Here is a 24,780-nt window from a genome sequence, read left to right as displayed (position 1 = left end):
CATTGTGGAATAAGAGAAGAACAGACAGAGCAAACTGGCAACATCCTATTGTCCAGGCACTGAAGTTCACAATTCGGATTGCTCTGCTTTGAACAGCAACAATGTCAATGACATTCTTATTTGTTGCACAGCCCAAGGTCTAGCTTGGGCCAGAATCTGGTAGTATGATTGCCAGTTCAAAGGGCCAATTAAAGTGTCGTTTTTTATTTCTCATTTCCTAGATATATTTATGCTCCTACTCAAAACCCACATACTCTCATGGTAATAACAATTCTCTGGTTGTTAAAATACATGTGAGTGTTGATGCCATAAATATTACACAGTGCTGGTAAACAGTTGCCTAGGTGATATCAGTAGTTAAAGCTGATGGGCTGTACTGCATTCTTCACTACTTTTCTTCTTTGTCTCTCTCAGTTCAGAACACATTAGAAACCCATCATCTGTCATACATATGAATCAACACAGCACACTACAGATATCAGTGCATGTTATCAATTTTGGGTGAAAAATTGCTCTGTTATGAAACAGATGCAATATTGTTGCTATTCTCCATATAGTGGAGATGCTGAGTCACAGGTATGCATAACAAAAACACTATCAAAAAGTTAGCTTTTGGCCAAAGACAGTGGCCATGTGTGTGAGTCGCACACGTGCGTGCTTGCGCGCGTGCATGTTTTATCTATTTTAAACGAAGGCCTTGGTGGCTGAAAGCTCACATTCTGATAATCTTTTTGTTGTGAGTAGCAACTATCCTTTTTATAATACTGTTACATTCCATCCTAGATTTACTAAACAGATATACTCATTGGCCTGGGTATATACCTCACCGTTAAAATTAAACTAACTCCAAGATCAGGCCTAGTGTATTGCACTTTCCTGGGCATACTCTACCATGGGGCAGCAACCAGATATAGTATGGAGGGACATGGGACCAGCACACTGCTCTCCCAGGTGTCAATTCCCAGATCCTCGAGCTGCTACTTGTCATTCAAGTGGCTCTACACTTAGCATCACAAGGAAAGGAAAAATTCCTGGCAGACTGGTAACTGAACTTGGTTCCTCCACATGGCAGTCAGAGATGTTGACCACTTAGCTACAGAGGTGGGTGACATACTTTGTCATATATATATACATATATATATAAAAAAAAAAAAAACTTTTTCCTCAACACAAATTCCAAACATCAGGATGTCACCTCTTCCATTGTACACATACTTGAAGAATGGAGGTCAGTATAAAGTATTCATGCATAAAAGTAGCAGTTTCAGACGTATGTAAGGCAAGAAAACAGAAATGTAGAGCACAATAGCCATATCAGCTCCTATTGGTAATTTCATTGTGAAACTTAGAGATTTTGTATGTTAATTGCTTGAATTCTTACTTGCCTTTTTCTGTTATTGACAAATTTTCCAGACTCTGTATCACTTCTTTTGCTGCTGGTGGCGGTGGCTTCTCAAATTGCTCCATTTCTGCCCAAACACTGAAGGCCCTTATTATTGTTGCAAAGCCTGTAGAAGGACGAGTTTCTAGAAACTCTTCAGAGTTACATTCAATAATGTACAAAGGACGTGTGCTGTCATCTGCTTCCTCCTCCTCATCATCATCATCGTCATCATCATCATCACCATCATCATTCTCAGCCTCACTGTTATAGTACAGTGATTCATCCTCTGAAAGGTCCGTTGTGTATGTACTCCTGTAGGACTGATTGTCATCATCAATTTGACTATCTGCACAAGATTCATTACATTCACAGGAATCGTCTCCTATAGTATGATTTGATTCTGACAGACAATTGCCAGTCTCACAATTATTAAGTTCTTCAGTGTTATGTACTGCTGGTTGGCTGTTCTCATAGTTCTCTTTACATTCACTACATCCATCTTGTTTTCTTCTCACATGAGACACTCTGCTTACAGAATTATCACTTCTGCACAGCTCTTCAAATTCATATGATTGACTACCGTCATCGTGTATTTCACTAAACAGATACGGGTGACCATCATGATAAGAATCATCACACTCATAAATACTTTCACAGTGGGATGTATTATGTCTGTGTAAACTATCACTGCCTGCCACTAGAGTGTGTTCCACTTTCTCAGTTTCCACTAACGAATTCCTTCTGTCCAGCTGGCAGGATTCTTTTGACCAACAGCTTCCATGCAAATGATTTCCTTCTTCAGATTTCTTATCTTCATCAAACATGTTACAGCTCTGAAATAAAAGACTTGGATTAGTAGAATGAATTTTGTTATGCACTATGAAAAGTAGTATTGAAATAATGTTTTTCACTACCGACATGATTTCTGTTTATTTTCTTACAAAAGTAGTATGTTTTCTCACATGAAAGTGCACATTAGTTCTTATCACCACTCGTCAGATTAACTAGTCCTGCCGGGCTAAGGTATCACATGGCGACACCGTCAAAGAGGATCTTTGAGTTAGCATAGGAGAAGACTGTTTGCCTTTGGTGGATTGTTCGAGCATTTCCGGTAAGAGGAAGACTCTGTAGTTGTTTGGTTGGAGGGATAGAGGAAGTCTTCATGGGAGTATTCCTTTGTCCTTTACGCCCTACTGGTTGTGTAGCTGGTGGTTTCACCCCTTGAGGTGAGAGTTTGACGGCTTGTTGCACAGCTGGATGGGGAGACGACAATGCTACCTTGACACTGGGCGATTTCACAACCTCAGAGCTGAATTGGAGGTCGTAAGTCTGTGTGGCCATGGCCTTCACGTGGCGAGGGGGTAACAAGAACAGAACTATAGGTGCTAGATGGGAGAACACTGGGTTTGCGACTAGACAGTCACTTGCAAGCGACTGGGTAAGGCACTTTTCACTTTACCCTGATCTCTTTGACAACCCGCTCATCAAGATACATGGGACAATCCCAAGAGGTGGTAGCATGGCTGCCACTGTAGTTGGTACAGCGGGGAGAAGGAGGGGGACAATCTCTCTTTTGTGCTACCACAGGTTACACATTTGGCTGGGTGTCATCAAGACGTTTTAGTGTGGTTGAAACGATGACACTGGTAGCAGCGCATCAGGTTCGGAATGTGCGACTGGACTGTGATAATTTCATAGCCTGCTTTGATCTTGGACGGAAGCACCACTCTTTCAAAGATGAGAAAAAGAGTGAGGGGGGACACTAAGGAGGAATCTACCCTTTTCATTTCCCTATGGACAGCAATGACACCCTGATCAAAGAGGTGAGATTGGATTTTGGCCTCCGTTAGACCATTGAGCAGCGTGGTGTAAATTACACCATGGGAAGAATTCATAGTTCTATGAGCCTCGACATGAGCAAGGTAGCTGTGGAGAAGTGAGGCAGCAAGCAGTTGTGCTTGAGAATAAGAAGTAGTCTCTAAAAGCAAAGTGCCATTCTGTAAACAAAGCAGGATTTCACAGGTCTGGCAATTGCATCAACACCTGTATGAATAATAAACAGATTTAGTCATGGTTAAGGACTTACCGTCTTCAGTAGATGAGACCATGAGGAACCGTGGTGCAGCAGGAAGGGTCTCTGAATCATTAGCCTCATTACGTTTACATTTCGCAGATGTGGATTATGAAGTTGACTGACTCATTGCAAGAAAATCCCACACGATTTCCAGCATCTCCGATGGCACACTCCTTCCAACTGAGGGCCCCCTTCACAAGGGGGCGCGCCTGCCTTCGGTGATTGTTCAGACCTCAGGTCACTCCTCCTGAACACCTAACGGAAGGACCAATCAACATTTTTGTAAGGTTGCAGCTCAGGCAATTCCCCATCCCTGTGCCTGGCCTGTACCTGGGGGTACATGAGAACCCAATCTGTCGACCCAGGGCTGGGAATTACGCATTACCCAGTCAGCTGTTATGCGTCAGATGGGTGGGCTGGCCTTCGGGAGTGCACAGGGAGGAAGAAGAAAAAGAGGAACCTCAAATGCCAAATTGGAGGAACAATAGGAGAAGGGAAACAAAGAAAGAAGAAGGGAATGAAAAAACAAAGGTGAGACATTTCTTACATCAGCGATAGACAATGCAGAACATTCCCAATAACATCCCAGACACTTTCCCCAAGGGAGGCGAAAAAGAATAGCAAGAAGATAGACCCGCAGCACGGCGGGAAAAAATGCTGCAAAGGCTGGAGCCCCGTGGTAGCCAAGCACAAACCTGTCAAAGAGTGGCTAGGCCCCCTGGGGGGACCATCCAGGTTGGAGGAGGTCAGAAAGGAGATCCTGAATAGTCACAACCAACAGCTGAGGGTAGGTCAGCAGCCTGAAGACTATTCAAGAAGTCACTACCAATTAAGAACAACTTTCTGGTGCAAGAACAATGGCGGCTGAGGGTTCAAGCAATGGCCATCTCTTCTGCAGTGCATACATTGCATCTGTTCAGCAGGGAGCTTAGTTCACTGCACCTTGAATGTGTCTAGGGACAGTTGGTTTGTCCTTCAACCATAGAGCCCTCAGTGTATACCACTCCTGAACCAAGAAATGCTTTGAAAACGACCAGGAATACGTGGCAAAAAACCTCATGGTCAACAGAATATTTCAGTCCATGGGATGGGTCGAGGTAGATACGAGGGCGGGGTACACACCATGAGGGTGTATGCGATTGGTCCTTGACCAGAGGTGACAGTGAGGGAAGTTGGGAGTTCAGAGTGGAGATACTGTATGCGAACTGCATTTGTGATGCCAGTCCTGGGCCTCTGTTGTGGGAGGTGGCTCCCCTTACCAGAAAAAAGGGAGTGGCAAATGTGTATTGCACAGCTGAGCAGCAGTTGTTGGCACCTGTTCTGTGGTGGAGGGACCCCAGCCTCTGTGAGTAGGCTGCCTGACAAGGCTGGTCTGAAAGGCACCTGCCGGGAATTGGACCCCACAATGACACATTGGTTCCAGCATCCACAATGCTGAAAGCAACGTCAAACTATATGCTAGATTCCCATAATCAAGACAGGACAGGTTCAAAGCTCTGTAAAGCTGCAAAAAGTGTAGCGCAGTCTGCAATAGTGCCAATGAGACATAACTGTTGTTACTGAGGCAGCAAAGAGTATTAAGGTGGGACCAGCATGTTAGCTTAAACTGGTAAAGATGGTGAAACCAAGTCAAACAAGCATTAAAGATCAGTCCCAAAAAGCAGTAAGACTCCATCACAATGAGCAGTTGGTCATTGAGGTAGAGTTCTGGTTGTGGATGGACATTATGACAATGATATACGTGCACAATGCATATCTTTGTGGCTGAAAACCACAAGCAATGTTTAAGAGCCCAGTACTGTACCTTTTGTATAGCACCCTGCAATCAGCGTTCAGCAACACCCACAGTCAAGGAGCAATAGTGAATGCAGAAATTGTCTGCATACAAGGAGGTTGACTGTAGACCACTGACAGCTACTAGAAAGAGGCACACACAATATAGAGCACTGTGGGACCCCAGTCTCTTGTGTATGGAGGGGGGGGGGGGGGGACTGTACTGTGGGGAGCATCGAATTGAACCTGGGAATTATGGTGTGGCAACAAGTTCTGAACAAACATCGGGAGCATGCCCCAAAGTCATAAGCATTTTGCAAGTCAAAAAAGACATTGATAAAGCACTAACACTGAGAAAAACTGACTGGATACCAGACTCATGACAGACCAAACTGTCAGCAATAGAACAACTTGGTGAAAATGGCCCCAGGACAGAGTCAAAAGATCCTGAGACTTCCAACACAGCTGCTGACACACCATACATTCCAGAAACTTTTAGAGAACATTAGTGAGACTAATTGGGCAATATCTGCCCATCTCACACAAGTGTTTACCCTCTTCCAGTATTGGGACAATCACACCTTCTCGCCACTGAGGTGGGAACTCACCCTCCCTCCAGATACAGTTTCAAACAGCAACGAGACGACATTGGCAATCTCTGATAAGTGTTTGTGCATTTGATTGTGGATGTGGTCTGCTTCTAGAGCCATCTCAGGGCAAAGGGCTTGGGCGCTCGGGAATTCTCATGCACTGAACAGAGCATTACGTGGCTCCAGGTGATATTTGGTGGAAGATAAAGTGCATTCGCTCTACCTGCTGCTTGAGGACACTAAATGCATGCTCACAATTCTTACATGCAGAGGCATGAGCATAATGTTTGGCGACAGCATCTGGGCCAGTGTAGACACCTTTCAAGGAGACACCAGATATACCTGTAGGGGGATTGGTGTCCATAGAGGCTTCGAACCTTTTCCCAAACTTGCACAGGAGTATTACACAGTCTGATGGTAGTAATATACTGTTCCCAGCGTTCTTGTTTCTGTCATTTTATTAGGTGGCCTTTCAAGGAGACACCAGATATACCTGTAGGGGGATTGGTGTCCATAGAGGCTTCGAACCTTTTCCCAAACTTGCACAGGAGTATTACACAGTCTGATGGTAGTAATATACTGTTCCCAGCGTTCTTGTTTCTGTCATTTTATTAGGTGGCGGACATGAAGACAGAGCCATTCAAAGGCAATAAGGTTCTCCTACGATGGAGGTAACTTATGTCATTCAAGAACCAATCTACAATGGTCATGGCAATTTTTGAAGTCTACAATGGTCTTCCAAAAAGGGATCCCAAGGAATAGGGGATCACAAAGTCTGGTGCAGATACAATGTCTGTGGTTGTGCTCTGGACAGACACATCAATAACTCAATGTGGAAAGGTGATAATGCCAATGGCAGAGGCAAAGGCATCCCAGTCAGCACTCTTGCGGCCCATTCTGGTGAACACATAAGCAACTGATGCTGAGAGAGGGACAGGACGATCTGAAAATGATCAGTGTCACACATGTCAATCATGGACTCTCCAACAGATGGAAGGGAAAAAAAAAGGGCTGCAGATGGATACGTCAATGGCCAAAAAACAGCCATATGCCACACTGAAGTGCATGGGGGCACCAGTATTCATGGGACAAAGATTGAGCTCTGCAAGCAAAGTTTCAATAGCTACTGCAGCCTGTGGCCGTAGTTCCACCCTACAAAGGGATGCAATCACTGAAGTTGCCCAAAATGAAGAAGGGTGGGGGAGTTGAAAAATCAGATCAGACAACACAGACATTTAATCATCGGAAGGGAGATACACATTACAGATGATAGTTATTCAGAATGATGAATAAGTGTCCAACATCTTAAAAAAATGTTCACAACACAAAGTACAGTACCTTCAGAATAAAGAGCGTTCAATCACCTCTAACACAATTTCAGCTTGTATTAATGAGTTGGGACAAAAAGAACTGCTGGTTAATATTGCCAGTCCCAATCAAAGGGTTATAATTTATACAAAACTCAGCCTTCTGACGACTTGACGCATCAGGATGGAATGCGAAAATAAACCACATGGTTTACGACAATTGCAAGGAAAGAGCATTAAGAAATTTGGGAAAAACCCCATCTCTGTAAACAGCTTCCAAAAATCAGTAATTCAACACACACACACATACATAAAAACAGTGCCAACATTAAGCAAATTACTTATTGCTGTAAAACAAAAAATCCATTTTCCTTGGCAGACAGATATTTTACAGAAGACATTGTATGAAATGGGATTTGCCTGAAAGATCTCTCCAAGTAGAAGGAACATTCTACTGAAGAGAACTAATTTAATTGACTGGCGATGCAAATACTTGATACAAGTAAGGAAATTAAGAGAGCAAACAGTAAATTCTTTTATATCAATGAAACTTAGGTGGACAACAAACAACATTACCCTTAGAGAATGTTGGCAGAGTCATAGCATTGACACCAACGTGGATAATACTTGCGGAAGCAGCAATGGTGAACAAGTATTGTGCTTGGTTATTAATCTACATCAAAGTTATCCTCACCAAAATATTTCACATCACATATTATAGATATTCCAGTGCTTTTTTCTAGTCCTGAAACACTTCTAGATCTCTGCCTTTGGAATAGCTGTTCTCTCAGAGATGCATTTTTAATCTCATCTATGTTTGTAAAAGACTGCCCTTTCAGTTTTTTTTTTTTTTTTTTTTTGAACAACAATTCATATCAGTGAACATTGAATCAAAGGCTTCAGTACAGTATTGTTTTGGGAACGTAATGAAGTGTCAGCAGGTGCATTATTATAGTACAGAAACCACGAATTATTCTGCCACAAATCTGGACTTTTTTCCTTTCTTTTTTTTCCTCTCTCCCCTTTGGACTGTTTCATGCATAATGTGTTGAATTTTTAAGTAGTACTCCTTATTGATTGTTTCACCTTCTGGCAAGAAGTCTTGGTGCACTATACTGTTAAAATTTAAGAACACTGTGACAAGCATAGCATTCACATCTGACTGCACTTGCGGAGAATTTATTGGTCTTTGCAATCCAGACTGTGATGACTAAGCATTAGTTTCAACAACATATCCATTAAATCACACTTCATCTCCTATTATGACCCATTTTGTGGCCTTCACCTTTGGTATACTTTTGTAAACCCTTGTTTTACTCATAGTAGACTTACCAAAAGTAATATTTGACATTTCTAATAGTCTGATTCACTTTATTTTTCTTACAGCAAAATTTAATACGAATGCCCTGATCCATTTTTATACAAAATAAATGATCACCGATACTACTAAAACATGTGTAATCTTTTTAACAGGTAACAGCAGACTAAACATCCAAGATGCCTAATGTTCAACCAAAAATTTCAGAAATGTTTATCAACACAATGTCAAAAAACACTCATGCAAATTATTCTACTAAGAAATTGTGTATCACCATCACTTTTGATCACTCCTTGTGTAGAAAGATTATGGTTTTTCAACAACTTTGTCAAAAATCTACTTCTTATGAAAGTAAAAAAAAGACAACTAAAACAAGCAGAGAGAAATGTATGTATGTTCAGTACACTAGATAAAAAATCTAGTAGTGTCATATCTTGATGACGAACTTTAAACTTTCAGCACAGGGCAGGAGCTCACAGAAGAACCCCGGCACAAGTTTAAAAGAATAGTTAACCATGCACTGGATAGATATGTACCCAGTAGAAAGTTCATAATGGCAGGGAACCTCCATGGTATACAGTCACTGCAATGAAACTTCTACAGAAATAGAGTTTACTGTATAACAGGTGTAAAACAAAGCATTGGGCTATAGATAGAGAGATGCTGAATGAAATGCATTTGGCTGTCAAGGCAGCAATGCGTGATGCCTTCAATGACTACAAATAGCACAATATTGTCAAGTGATCTTTCACAGAACCCAAAGAAATTCTGGTCATATGTAAACGCTGTTAGTGGCACCAAAGTTAGTGTCCAATCCCTAGCAAATGAGACAGAAACTGCAATTAAGGGTAGCAAAGCTAAAGCTGAAGTGCTCAAATGCATTTTCAAATGTTCCTTTACAACGGAAAACCAGGAGAATTGCCCAAATTTAATCCTCGTACCACTGAAAAGATGAATGAAATAAGAGATGTTAAGTCCCATAGTGCTCAGAGCCATGAATGAAGTAAGTATTAGTCACAGTACAAAGCATGACAAACAAGTAGAAAGATTTATATGTTCAGTGAACTAGATAAGAAAGTACTAGTGTGATATCTCACTGAGGAACTTTAAACTTTTAGCTCAGGACAGGAGTATGTAGAGGAACTATCTTCAAGTATAGAAGAATAGCTGACCATGTACTGTACATGTATGTACCCAGCAGAACACTTTGCAATGGGAAGGACTCTTTATAGTATACAGTCAGTGTAAAGCAACTTTTAAAGAAACAGAGACTACTATATGATAGGTGTAAAATAAAAGTAGAGAGCGAGAGATGCTGAATGAAGTGTGTTTGGCTGTCAAGACAACAACACGTGAAGTCTTCAATGACTAACATAGCAGAATATTGTCGAAAGATCATTCACAAAACCCAAATTGTCCGTAGCTCATGGTCTAGCGGCAAGCATTTTTGCCTCTGGAACATGGGGACCCGGAATCGATTCCCAGCCAGGTTGGGGATTTTCTATGCCCGGGGACCGGGTGTTTGTGTTATTGTTATCACCATCATCTGTGACAGTGGGTAGATTGGATTGTGTAAAAACTGGACTTCATAAAAATTGGGACTTTGTACGGGGGCTGATGACCGCGCAGTTGAGTGCCGCACAAACATCACAAAACCCAAATAAATTCTGGTCATATGTAAAAGCTGTTGGTGACACAAAATTAGTGTCAAGTCACCCAAGGATGAGACAGAAACAAACTTATGGTAGCAAAGCAAAAGCTGAAATGCTTAAGTCCATTTTCAAATGAACCTTTACAAAGAAAAACCCATGAGTACTGACCCAATTTAATTATTGTACCACTGAAAAGATAAGTGACATAGATATTAGTCTCAGTGTTGCTGAGAAACAGCTGAAATCGTTAAAACTGAACTCCGGGGCCCAATGACATCCCTGTCAGACTCTATACTGAATTTGTGACTGCGTTAGCCCCTGTTTTAACTATAATCTACTTTAGAACCCTTAAACAAAAAAGTATGCCCAATTCCAAAAAAAATAAAAAAATACAATGGGTGGGGGGCACAGATCACACCAATCTATATGAAGGGGAGTAGAAGTGATCCATGAAACTATCGTCCAATATCCTTGACATCAATTTGTCGTAGAATCTTTGAACATATTCTGAGCTCAAGCATAATTAGGTATCTTGAACAGAATGACCTCCTCAAAGCCAACCAGCATGGATTTTGAAAACAATCATGTGAAACCCAACTCATTTTTATCACATGACACACTGAAAGCTTTGGATCAAGGAAACCAAGTAGAAGCTCTATTTCTCGATTTCCAAAAATCATCTGACTCAGGACAGCACCTACATTTATTGTCAAAAGTACGAGCATATAGGATGTCAAATGAAATTTGTGACTGTATGTGGAACTTTTTGGTAGGGAGGAAGCAACATGTTATCTTTGATGGAGAGTTAACACCAAATGTAGAAGTAACTCTGGGTGTGCCCCGGGGAAGTGTGTTGGGACCCTTGCTGTTCATGTTTGATATTAATGATCTTGTAGACAATATTAATAATAAAATGAGGCTTTTTGCAGATGATGCAGTTATCAATAACGAAGTACTATCTGAAAGAAGTTACAGAAATATTCAGTCGTATCTTGATAAGATTTCAACATGGTGCAGAGATCGGAAACTTGCTTTAAATGTTCAGAAATATAAAGTTTTGCACTTCACAAAATGGAAAAAAAACAGTCTCCCATGGCTACTCATACAAATACCTGGGTGAAACACTTTGGAGGGATATGAAATGGGATAATCACGCAAGTTCAGTCATGGGTGAAGCAGGTGGTAGACTTCGGTTTATTGGTATAATACTGGGGAAATGCAACCAATCTACACAGAAGACAACCTACAAATCATTCGTGGGATTAAAGGATATTGCTCAAGTGCGTGGGACCCATACCAAATAGGACTAACAGGATGTAGTGAATGTATACAGACAAGGGCAGCACAAATGGTCACAGGTTTGTTTAATCCATGGGAGAGTGTCACAGAGATACTGAAGGAACTGAACTGGAATACTCTTGAAGATAGACGAAAATTATTCTGAGGAAGTCTATTAACGAAGTTTCAAGAAATGGCTTTCAATGATCACTCTAGGAATAAACAACAACACCCTAAGAAGTATTTCTCACATAGGCATCGTGGAGATCAGAATAATTTCTGCATGCACAGAGGCAGTCAAACAATCATTCTTCCCACACTCCTTACGTGAACGGAACAGGAAGAGACCCAATAACTGGTACAATGGAACATACACTCTGCCATGCACCTCATGTTGGATTGCAGAGTACAGATGTAGATGTAGATAAACAATGCAAGAATGAGCCTTAAATTGTATAGTATAATTACACTATACTGTGTTAAAATCCTATTGGAATATATCCATCAATGTGGGAGATAGTAGATGAACATGCATTCAGATAAACAGACATTCGGTTCTGTATTTGTAATAGATATAGGAACCCTGACCTATGACTTCTGCTACTGCCTTAATGTAATTAATTTACTCTATAATGTTGTGTTTGGGAAGAGGGCTTTCTTCTGTATTCGAGTAGTGTTAATGCATTTATCTGAAAATAAACGCTGCCCTGATATACCTGCACCCATGCCACCACTGATTTAAAGTATTCACTGGGGAAGGGCTAGTACTACTTTGTGAAGCAGCTGGGTATGCAGAGTGTGGACTCACTCACTCACTCACTCACTCACTCACTCACACCCTCCCTCTTGAGTTTACTGGCAGACTATAGCCATAGAGGGTTGGGGTCAACGTTGCTGGGAATAAAGTTTCCTGGAGTGCAATGCAGAAATCAGATGAAATGTGCAAGAAACACCTTAGCTTAGACAAGCATGCAGGCTGTGCTGCAGAGTCACCTACTGCCACTGGTTGTGAGGATATGGTATCAATATGCATTGGTTCTGAATCAGGTTGTGTAGGAGGATCCAATGCCACAGGCACCACCAGGAACTCTACTCTGAATACAGAGCCAGAACATAAAGGCTCCAGTGACATTAGGATCATCAGAACCTCCACCATCTTGGAGGTCTTCTTTCTGTGCATCTTCTTCTTGGAGGATTTCAGTGCCCCTGGCATCTTATTTGCTCTTGTTACTGGGACAAGAAGAAATGCAAAGTCCTAAGACCAGCAACCTGTAGCTCCTTCACCCCTGATTCGTATCTGGTTGCAGATCAGCAGAATGCTGGGAAGGAAACATCCTGAGGGATCCTGTCCTGGTGAGAGGTAGTGGAGGAGGGTATAGCTTCTCTGGCTGGGGGTTGGGGATTGACATCCTCTGTGGATGGAGAATCAATGCTCCCAAAGTGGGAGTGGGGGAAACAGTAGGAGTAGGGCCAGCAACTAGCAGGGGAGTAAGTGTAATCGAGCAGCCTTGAGGGCGCAACATAGAAGGCATGACGGCAAGGGTATAGTCACCAGAAAGAATGAAATCTTCACAGCCATAGCAATCTTCATCTTTATATGTACACGATACAGATGTTCATATTTCTTTTTGTCTCATGGTAACTGAGTTGGTCAACAGTATCTTTTCTCTTAGGAAGATGGTGCAGTCTGGTGAACAGAGCGAAAGGCACTCCCTGCACTTGACACAAAAAGGGAAGGGGCACAAGGAGCATTAGTGTGCAACTGCCAGCCACAATCCCTACAGATAAGACTGACGTTGCAATGCAAAGTCAGGTGCCCGAATCTCATGCACTTGAAGCACCGCATGGGAGGAGAAACATAGTTTCACATCACATCGATACATCATCAACTTTACCTTTTCACACAGGAGTTGTCTTAAGAGACCAATATGACGGCACCAATATCAACCCCATTGTCCCCACTGGATACAATGGACAAAATGCGCACCCCCACTGGTATGACCTGGCATGTAACTTGTCATCGGTCTGTAAAAGGATGTCGCGGAGAAATAAGATATCCTGTACCGTATTACGACTGTTACGGGGCTGATAGTTACAGGAATGTCACCCAGCTTGTCACATGTGAACAGTGTTGTGATTGAGTAAGAGGTGCCCTTTTAATCAGATCTGAACCACTTTCCATTTTCGGAATCATTGCTACTTCCCAAAACCTGTCCTCAGGGTGTTTGACAAAGAATAATGACTTTGTGACAAAAAGGAGTCCTGCCAGTCCTAGAGAAAATTCAGTATTGTGGGGAGTATTTCTGCCTTTGTTTCTTAGTTCTACATTCCTCCCATGACATCGCCCAGAGTCCCCGGGCCCCAGACATGATGGGCACATACTTCTTGTCATACACAGGTAGTTCCCAGCAAAGGCACCAATAATGGAGTCCATGCTTGGTCAGGATACCACCACTGTGCAGGTAACAGATGACCCCCTCACCCAGTCGACGATCAGACGACTACTGTGTTGGGTTTGGACATGTACTACTATTGCCAGAAAGGAAGGGTGCAAAGACAGAAAGGCGCGAAAGGTGGAATGTACACCATGCTGGGCAACATACCCTGCATGATCCGCACTTCTGTTTGGAATAAGAATGGTAGATCAAACGCAACAATGAGGACCATGTAGTGAAGGATGGAAAGCTGTATGATGTGTCGAGAGAGAGATTTTTTCTGGGGGGGGGGGGGGGGGGGTGTTTAGGGCGCTCAACTACTGAGGTCATTAGCGCCCAGTCACAAATGTAAGTGCACATATAATCTGGTAAAACTCAAGGGGGAGGGGGAGGGGAGACACCAGGAAGTTCTTACAAAGACGCAGATAAAATAAAAGAGTTAACGAAGAACACGAGCAGCTGCTCGAGCGTCATCATCTAAAATTTCCTGTAAAGTAGATGGCAGAGACGGGACAACACGAGATTGATTAAAACGGGGACACGACAATAAAACATGGCGCACTGTCAATGCATGACCACAAGGGCACTGCAGGGTGGGGGTCACCGGATAGCAGGTAGCGGTGGCTAAACCGGCAATGCCCAATCCGCAACCTGGCCAAAAGGACCTCCTCTCGCCGAGATGGTCAGGAGGAAGTTGTCCAAGCTGTTGGAAATGGATTTATGGCCCAGAGCTTATTTTCTTGAAGTGACGACCAAGTATCTCACCATAATGACACAAGCCTCTTACAAACAACCCCACTAATGTCAGACGATGGGACACAAAGGGAGGCTGGCCGAGGCAGGAGGACTGCAGCCTTAACCGCACCATCAGCAGCAGCCTCATTCCCTGGCACTCCTACATGGCCTGGAACCCACATAAAGCTAACAGGAGAGCCATCATCAGCAAAAGAATGGAGGGATTGCTGGATCTGTTGCACCAAGGGATGGACCGGATATGGAGCTCCAAAGCTCTGAAGAGCAGAGTACATACGGAGAATGGCGGTGGCGGCGGACATACTGAACGACCTGATTGAGAGCAAAAAGCTCAGCCGTAAAGTTGGAACACTGGTCAAGGAGCCGGTATTTAAAGGTGACGTCCGACACCATCGTCCGTTTTGGAGCCATCAGTGTAAATAAAGGTGTTACTGACAAATCGCGCATGAAGTTCGACAAACCGTGAGCAATACACTGCATCCAGAGTACCCTCCTTCAGGAGCGAGCTGAGGTCAAGATGAATGTGAACCGGAGCCTGGAGCCAAGGTGGTGTCGGGCTCTCGCCCTCTCTGAAGATGGTAGGGAGGGCAAAATCCAATTGTCGAAGCAGGCGACGAAAGCGGACTCCAGGGGGCAACAAGGCAGGCACATACAACCCATACTGATGGTCGAGAGAATCGGCGAAGAAGGACTGATAAGAGGGGTGGTCGGGCATTGACAACAGCTGGCAGGCGTACTGACAAAGTAGTACGTCGCGCCAGTAGGTCAATGGTAATTCAGCAGCTTCAGCATAAAGACTCTCGACGGGACTAGTATAGAATGCTCTGGTCACAAGACATAACCCCCGATGATGGATGGAGTTGAGACGGTGTAAGAGGGATGGCCGAGCAGACGAGTAGACGAGGCTCCCATAATCCAGCTTTGATCGGACTATGGACCAATATAAGTGAAGCCGGACAGTGCGATCTGGTCCCCAAGATGAACCACTAAGAACACAGAGGACATTAAGGGAACATGTACAACGGGCAGCCAAATAAGAGACATGCGGAGACCAATGTTTCCTGTCCAATGTGAGCCCTAAAAACTTCATTGTCTCCACGAATGGGAGAACAATGGGACCGAGATGTAAGGATGGTGGAAGGAATGCTTTATAGCGCCAAAAGTTGATGCAAACCGTCTTCTCTTCAGAGAACCGGAAGCCATTAGCCACACTCCATGAGTATAGGCGTTCAAGACAACGCTGAAGGCAGCACTGCAGGAGGCATGTTCTCTGGGCACTGCAGTAGATCGCGAAGTCATCGACGAAAAGAGAGCCTGAGACGTTAGGTGGAATGCAATCCATAATTGGATTGATCTCTATGGCAAAAAGGGCTACGCTCAAAACGGAGCCCTGAGGCACTCCGTTCTCCTGGAGGAAGACGTCAGACAATACGGAACCCACACGTACCCTGAACATTCGATCTGTTAAAAATCAATCAATAGAAAGGGGCAGGTGGCCATGTAGGCCCCACCTGTGCATAGTGCGGAGGATACCTGCTCTCCAACAGGTATCGTAAGCCTTCTCCAAATCAAAGAACACAGCTACTGTTTGGCGCTTTCGCAAAAAGTTGTTCATGATGAAGGTCACAAGGTGGTCAAGAGCAGAGGGGTAGGAGGGGGAGGGGAAGGGGGAAGGGGGAGGGGTAGGAGGGAGGAGGGGGGAGGAGGGAGAGGGGGGAGGAGGGGGAGGGGGGAGGAGGGGGAGGGGGGAGGAGGGGGAGGGGGGAGGAGGGGGAGGGGGGAGGAGGGGGAGGGGGGAGGAGGGGGAGGGGGGAGGAGGGGGAGGGGGGAGGAGGGGGAGGGGGGAGGAGGGGGAGGGGGGAGGAGGGGGAGGAGGGGGAGGGGGGAGGAGGGGGAGGGGGGAGGAGGGGGAGGGGGGAGGAGGGGGAGGGGGGAGGAGGGGGAGGGGGGAGGGGGAGGAGGGGGAGGGGGAGGAGGGGGAGGGGGGAGGAGGGTGGCCCCTGGGGCAAAGGAGGCAGGGGCCGCAAGGGAGGAGGATTTGGAAGGGAGGGATTTGGGAGGCGGAGGCATAGACCCCGGATGGGGTGAGGAAGTGGAAGGGGGACAGGATAGGGGTGAAGATTCTGCGGAAGGTGTGGACACGACCGAAGTAAACGACGTTGTCAACATCACGGGATGGGGGCAGTCATATTTCTTCCTGGCCTCAGAATAAGACAGACAGTCCGAGGTTTTCAATTCTTGTATCTTCTTCTCCTTCTGATATGCGGGGCAGTCGAAAGTTTTAGGTGAGTGGAGGCCAGGACAATTGACACACCAAGTTGGTGGGGTGCATGTATGTCCCTCACGAAGAGGACGTCCACAATCGCCACAAAGGGGCTCAGCTTGACACCGTGACGACATGTGCCCAAAGCGCAAACATCGAAAGCATCACATAGGAGGCGGGTCGTAAGGTCGCACGTCGCAACGGTAGCACATCACCTTTACCTTCTCGGGGAGAACATCCCCCTCGAAGGTGAGGATAATGGCCTCAGTGTCGACGCGACGGTCTTTGGGGCCGTGCTGGACTCGCCGGACAAAATGCACGCCACGGCGCTTCTGGTTGGCTCTGAGCTCCTCATCAGATTGCAGCAAGAGGTCCAGATGGAAAATAATCCCCTGCGTCCTATTGAGCGCCAGATGTGGGACAATGGACACTGGGATGTCCCCTAGAGGGCCGCATGCCTGGAGCGCCGCTGACTGTGTAGCGGAGGTGGTCTTTATGAGAATGGACCCTGAACGCATTTTACTAAGAGCCTCGATTTCTCCAAAGATATTCTCGATATACTGTACAAAGAACATGGGCTTGGAGGTGGTGAACGTCCCCCCATCGGTCAGAGAACAGATTAAATAGTGGGGGAAGTATTTCGCCCCAAGCTGGCAGACCTGTCCTTCCTCTCAGGGAGTGGCCAAGGGGGAAAAGGCGGAAGTACCAGAACCAGAGACAGAACCTTTCCTCTTAGAAGACGTGGCCGCAGAGTGACCTGATGCATGTTGACATTTCATCTGCGAAACATCCACCCAGATACCACCCACTCCGACCAGGGGCTCTCCCCACGGGCGCCACCCAGCCTCAGCAAGGGCCACCTGGCAGGATGACCATTGCCGGGAGTCCTGATGCCCCAGGTAGACGGGCACCTTGGCTAATGTGGGGAGGGTGCAGCTCAGGTATCGGCAGTACGATCCCTGTGTTGTCAGGGGGCTACAACCTAGAGGGTACATGATGACCCCACCACAATGGGCTGGCCACCGTGCTGGATTTCGGGTGCCATGGAAAGTCCGTCATGATCGTAGGTGCAGATGGGGATGCACTATGGGCGTAACTTGTGCAACCCATCATGTGTTTAGACACAAATTGATGAACAGTGGGTGCAGTTACGACACCGTTACGATGATGAGTGCCAAGATCTTAGTGCACTGAGGACCGGTGATACACCACGTAGGGTGTCCTTCCCCAAAAGGCTCGTACTTCTGTAGAATTTTGAAAAATGGAGTTCAAACCCCAATGGGGACCATCACATTGAAGACCGAAATTGTTGAAACTCCTTTTAGTTGCCTCTTACGACAGGCAGGAATACCTCGGGCCTATTCTTACCCCAGACCCGCAGGGGGGTCGAGAGAGAGAGAGAGAGAGAGAGAGAGAGAGAGAGAGAGAGAGAGAGAGAGAGAGAGAGAGTTTTGCCTGTTTATAAATAAAGCAGAGTGTATTTATGTGTGTACATTTGGGACCTCTTCCCAAACTGGACTGATTTCAACCAAATGTGGCTTACGAACAGCAAACTTCATGAGTATCGGAAATGTGGGCACTACAGCAGCCTAGCTTCAGTAAAGGGCAGAGAGAAGGTCAAAGCCACCTTTTTTTAGCCCCTGCCATATAGGCTGCTCTGTATGACAAGTGTCTTGTGTGGGAATAATATTGGCCTACCTTACTGACCTGCATTGCTGAGCAGCCTACACCTCAGGGGGCAATAAATGGTTTTTGAAGTCCATTGTGAGAGTAGTATTGACCTACTTCATCGATCTGTTGGGCTCAGGTTACACATGTAGATGGACACAGCTGGTTGAAGATTGGAATGGACAGCCGGGGAATGGATAGAGAGAGGAGCAGGAGGGGGGCGATAATGGGAAGGTGGGGCAGGAGGAGATAGAGAGAAGAGGCAGGAGGGTGTGACAGAGTGAGGGAGTGGAGGAGATGGACAGGGAGAGGGGGAAGGATAGTGGCAGAGAGGGAGGGAAGAAGACAAATAGGAAGAGGAGACCTGGAGACAGACAGGGAGAGTAGATAGGAGGGGATAAGTTAATGTGAGGTCTGAAGGAGGTGATACATGGAGAGGGGAGCAGGAGGAGAGGGACAGGGAGAAGAGGGAGGACGAGGCAGACAAGGAGAGAAGGGGAAGAAGAATATTGGCAGAAGCAGGTGGAAGGAGATGGTGTATGCAATATACATGTCAAATACGTATGTGGGTGAAACCTCGCAGAAAAGGCTAATATATACAGGATGATTCAGCTGCCCCTACTGCTGTCATTTTATGCTGTACACAATGTTATGGCTAGCCTTCATAACCATGCACGAGATTTTCTTACATTCTTGCTGGCAATGTGCAAATTATTAGTCCTACAGAAAAAAATTAGTAAGACCTTTTTGTAGCAAGTTTGATGTTAAATTTTGAACTGGGATATGTTTCTACTGGAGACTCTTGAGTTATTCAAGAAAAATGTACAGAAGTGACCTTCCAATGCACTCCCTTCACCAGTCATGATGTCTAGTATGTTTGTGGTACTCCCTGCTAACACTGTACAAAAATTTCTGATAATACAAAATATTCCCGACAGTCAACTGTTTTTTGACTCTACTGATTGGGCTGTTACATTACATCCTGGATTTTACACAAATGTCAATTTTACAATTTCTAACTGCTCGACTAAGGTGGCGGCACAATAAGGCCAGTCAATAAAGGTGAGCAAGACTGAATGTGAAAATAATTTGAGAAGTTGCAAATATTTGTACAGTGGCAGGAGGGAGTGCCATGAACAACATACTAGAAATCCTGACCAGTGACAGCAGAATGTGGGAGTTGGGGTGTGTTTAAATGTCACTTTTGTACGTTTTTCTTTAATAACACAAACTACGGCTTGTAGCGAAAACATATCCCATTACAAAAAAATCCTACAAAAGGTCCTGTTCATTCTTTATGTAGCATTAACAGTTTGCATAGTGAGCAAGATAATATGGAAATTCCACCAATGGTTCATGAAGGCCAGCTATAACATTTCAGGTTGTATAAAGCAGACTGTACAGATGCATGTCCAGGATCTCCTTCCAAATCCCTGTATCAATTTTAGTCAAATTTGGCGCGCGCGCACGCACACACGCACAAACTTCAAAAGCCTCAGGAGTGCGATATTTGTAACCTTCTAGCTTCAATAGCAGTGGAAATACAGGCAAAAAATTGTTTCTTCAGCCCCTGCACAACAAGTGTGTATGTAGTGTGGGAATAGCATTAGCCTGCCTTACTGAACTGCTTTGCATGATAGCCTAGACATCAGGAACAAGAACCAGTTTTACAGTCCCTAATGTTAGGCTATGCTGCACAACAGGCACGTTTTTATTGACTTGTTTCGCACAAGCTGTATATAGGGCTGGGCACATAGAAGCAGAGATGAGATAAAAATGGATGGTGACAGATGGGGAGAGGATGAGGTGGACAAAAAAGTGGAAGAAAAATGACAGTGAGAGGCAGGAGGGGAAATGGACATGGGGGGGGGGGGGGAGATGGAGACAGTGTGGGGAGGGGGAGAGAGAGAGTGTGGGAGGGAGGGAGGGGGAGGGGGAGCGAGAGAGAGTGGGAGGGGGAGCGAGAGAGAGTGGGTGGGAGGGGGAGAGGGGGGGGGAAAGAGAGAGAGAGAGAGAGAGAGAGAGAGAGAGAGAGAGAGAGAGAGAGAGAGAGAGAGAGAGAGAGAGAGTAAAATACTTTATGTTCCTCTTAAACCAAACTTCATTGGCAGTTACACTTTTTATGGCGGCTGGCAAATTAGTAAAAATGTGTGTTCTCGAATAATGATCTTTGTGAAGATTATTCTTATTTCTAGTAGTGATTCCATTAACTGAGCTGTTGGTTTGGGGAAAAAGATTTTTATGACAAATTTAACTAATGGATTAATATATTGTAAAGCATTGAGTTAATATCCCTAGTTCTCTAAACAGGCTTCTTCAGGATGTTCTTGAGCTCACTGTACCAATAATTTATTATACATGTTTCAACCCTGAAAACTTTAGCTTGGGTTGATGAGTTAGCCAAAAAAAAAAATAAAAAAAAATATCAATCCTTTATTACATTTTGGAATGACAGAGTGGCGGAGAATATAATCCCCAAATCCCCAGTCCTTTTTTCAATTAAGTGAATGAATTTTCGTAATCATAGTGACATCAAAATTGATAGAAAGAAATCACTTACTATTAAGTCATAAGGGCAATACTAGGAGTTATAAAAGACAATCAAGTCCAGACAGATTTGACAAGGCTGAAACGGATGGTAGGAACCATGCCAGCAATCTGATGCCCATGACCATGTAACAAAAATTCAGTTTCAAAATGCTGGTAGTTTGAGTCTTAGCATGTTATCCAGTGACATTAATATACATGTTTATGACCTAAATTTTGAGATGTCAGTGTGAGATTCTACAAGATAAAAAGAATATAGATAAGCTTTGGATATGTCGGTGTGACATAATTGAAGGCTGATGTAGTGGGAGATGAACTCAAATGGCTTTGCATCTGTAAACCACAAAAGGCAAAAATGTAATCATTCTATAATTTCACACTTAAGGATATGAAATAAGATAATGCTGGTAACAAGTGCAAATAAGGCTGCCTCTGTTAAAAAGTTTTACTGAAGGGGACAGCAATCTTCTCTTACCCATGAAAACTGGTATGCAGCTTTTGATACCCAGCTCATGAATGCTACAAAATAGATGTAATGTAAATACACTTTTCAAGTTTGTACCCCCCCCCCCCCCCCCCCAAACTGACACTGCGTAATTTCACATAAGACTTCTTTGAAGGGACTGTTCAAGATCTTCATTTGGTTACGGTACTGCCTGTTACAAGATTGCAATCACCACCTTGTAGCAGTAGGATAACAACTATAAACTCCTGAAGAGGAGTAACTTGCTTCACAGCAATGTTGTGGGACTCGCACACCGTTATCTGGCAGCAAACATGAGAATTGTATGTGCAACAGAGTCATGGGGAATGCCAGGAAAGACAACTTGAGGATATGATTTTGCAGCTGCCAATACAGAATCACAAAGGAAGGTTACAGTTTAACAACCAAAAATAAAAGTTAATGGCCACTATTTATAAATGTTTAACAGCTGTAAAACCTGAATTATTATTGATATTACACAACTTTTAATATTTACAGATTTTCATGAAGCCATCACACTGGTCACTACCATGAAAACACATTGGGATAAAGACAGCTAAGATCAGACAAAACTGGTTAGTGTGCACGCCACAAATATCTATGCAGGATTGAGGACAAAGTACTTCTATGACAAATAGAAGATAAGAGTGGTTGTCAGTATCTGGTTATTATGAGTCATTCAGGGTTTTGGGAGTGGTTTTGACATTAAAAAAATAAGATGCACTAACGGAACCTTTGTGGGAACAAGATATTGTGAGCTAATAATGTTCCTGTTAATAACACCTTAAAATATATTTAAAACTCTAAAAAATCAGAGATGATACAGATTTTGATTAAAAACAAATTTAAGTATGGAATGTGCGCCCGTCCAGTTAGCCGTGCAGTCTAACGCACTGCTTTCCAGGCGGGAAGGCGTGTCGGTCCCCAGCACGAATCCGCCCAGTAGATTAGTGTCAAGGTCCGGTGTGCCGGCCAGCCTGTGGATGGTTTTTAAGGCAGTTTTCCATCTGCCTTGGTGAATGCGGGCTGGTTCCCCTAATTCCGCCTCAGTTACACTATGTCAGCAATTCCTGCGCAAACACTTTCTCCATGTGCGTGTACACCGTAATTACTCTACCACACGAACATTGGGGTTACACTCGTCTGGTGTGAAACGTTCCCGTGCTTGTGTGTGTGTGTGTGTGTGTGTGTGTGTGTGTGTGTGTGTGTGTGTACACTGGGGGCCGAACTGCACTGCTGTAGCCTCTTGTGTACCACAGAGGGCTACAGCGAGGACAAAGCCTCTCCATTGTTTCTAGGTCCCCGGTTCCACACAATGCAATGAATATATATGTAAAAACTATTGCCACAACATTATTTGACTTCTTCAACTCACAAACTGTCACATTTCGATTTAGTTTACAACATGATCAAAGTTATCACAAATTAAACATACCAATACATTTAAGATACCATCTACATAATATATGACACCATACTTCAAAGAATATACCAATGGCTCACACTGTTAATTAAATCTGATTAAATTCTCTTATATCATTTCTAAAGTGAATAAAGTACTACAGCCTAAAAACCAATTCATGTACTCTTTAGTGTTGACTTGGTACATTCTGTTTGCTGATCATGAAGAAAATGAAGGTTGGTTAGGGGGTTTTCGATGAGGACATTGGAGATTGAGCAGAAACTTGGACACGGAAAACATGCGATAGAAAACTTTCTGTACGTTTCAAGGAGGCAACTCTGAAATTTACTACAAAATTAACTAGGAAAACCAAAATGGAAGCACACACACACACACACACACACACACACACACACACACACACACACACACACACACACACACAAGCACGGGAACGTTTCACACCAGACGAGTGTAACCCCAATGTTCGTGTGGTAGAGTAATTACGGTGTACACGCACATGGAGAAAGTGTTTGCGCAGGAATTGCTGACATAGTGTAACTGAGGCGGAATTAGGGGAACCAGCCCGCATTCACCAAGGCAGATGGAAAACTGCCTTAAAAACCAGGTAGGGTCACCTAATTTCATTTTCTGCTACAATGCTCATTAAAATTTCATGTGTACTTTTCATTGGCAGTACACAGCACGTCCCAGGAGTAATAATCAACATTCACGGATATGAAAGGGACAACCATTTGAAGAATAAAACTTCATGTAACGTATGCCCCATTCTGAAAGGTTTCCAAGACAGAATACATTTAATGTACATTGTTGCTTATTTTCTGTAGCAATCAACATACTGTCAGGTTTACATACGTACACATGTACAACAGTCTTACACTTTACAAAATGCATTTTACAAAGTATCAATTCAAAAATACGTATTTTAACACATTCACCTTTAAGCATGATTGCACACATCACATTACATTATGGCCATTGTGCAGTTAACAACAAATGTTCCAGTATCCTACCGCCAACTGCAATGCATTTGTGTATTCTTGGAAGAATATGCTGTGTTGATTATCTGAGTGCCTCCACTGTTCCCTAGTAAGGGCATCTATGATGCGACCATACAGTTCATCTACATGTTCACGATTTGTTTGTACACCTTAAGAGTTCATCCAATTGCATAAACAAAAACATAATGGTGTAATGTTCTGTGACTTTGGTGGCCAGTTAACTGTACTATCATGACCAGTCCAGTGATTAGAGTGAATGCAGTAGAGATGTTCCCTCACACATCTGGTAAAATGTGGAGGGGCTTCATCATTCTGGAAGTACATTGCAGTCTGTGTGGCCAAATGAATTCCCTCAAGGTAGTCAACAAATGAATTTGCCAAAAACTGGGTGCGTAAGAAGCACATGTGCCACTAGCCCAAAAACAAATGTACATTAAATGTGTTCTACCTTGGACACCACTTGAAATAGGGCTTGTGTCTGTGTGATTATTTTTGCTTCAAATGCGTGTTTCTGTCATATTCCTGAATACTACGCAATCCTCCCGAGACACCCTGTATGAAGCACACGTCTCAGGGTAATGCCTTAGTACTACAAAGTCCTTGAAGATCTTTTGGGATAGTCTCAAAATATTCCTTAAAACTGTACAAACATGCCGTTTAAAAGCACTCTCATAGTTTTCTTTTGAAGATGGGAAGTGCTTTTACATTTTTGAAACTGCCTGGTAATCTGTTGTATAATAAGCACCCTTTGGCAGTATCTTTATCGTTCAGTGGTAGGTGGGTACTATTGATTTAAAAATTATCTTACATTCTTGGCTGTAAGTGTGTAG

The 24,780-nt window shown here is 43.9% G+C and overlaps 1 protein-coding gene across 1 annotated transcript in view; it reads right to left on the bottom strand.

Moving 5' to 3' along the window:
- Positions 1-24,780, bottom strand: part of LOC124796298 (E3 ubiquitin-protein ligase Praja-1-like) — a 35,474-nt gene that overhangs the window by 9,300 nt on the left and 1,394 nt on the right. The window contains exon 2 of the mRNA XM_047260419.1: positions 1,386-2,217. Within this exon, the coding sequence (XP_047116375.1) occupies positions 1,386-2,217 (832 nt within the window). The remainder of the gene's footprint in view (positions 1-1,385; positions 2,218-24,780) is intronic.

This window comes from Schistocerca piceifrons, chromosome 4, assembly GCF_021461385.2.
Source record: "Schistocerca piceifrons isolate TAMUIC-IGC-003096 chromosome 4, iqSchPice1.1, whole genome shotgun sequence".
NCBI lineage: Eukaryota > Metazoa > Arthropoda > Insecta > Orthoptera > Acrididae > Schistocerca > Schistocerca piceifrons.
Note: the sequence above shows the minus strand (reverse complement) of the source record. Positions and strands in the feature narration are given on the sequence as shown.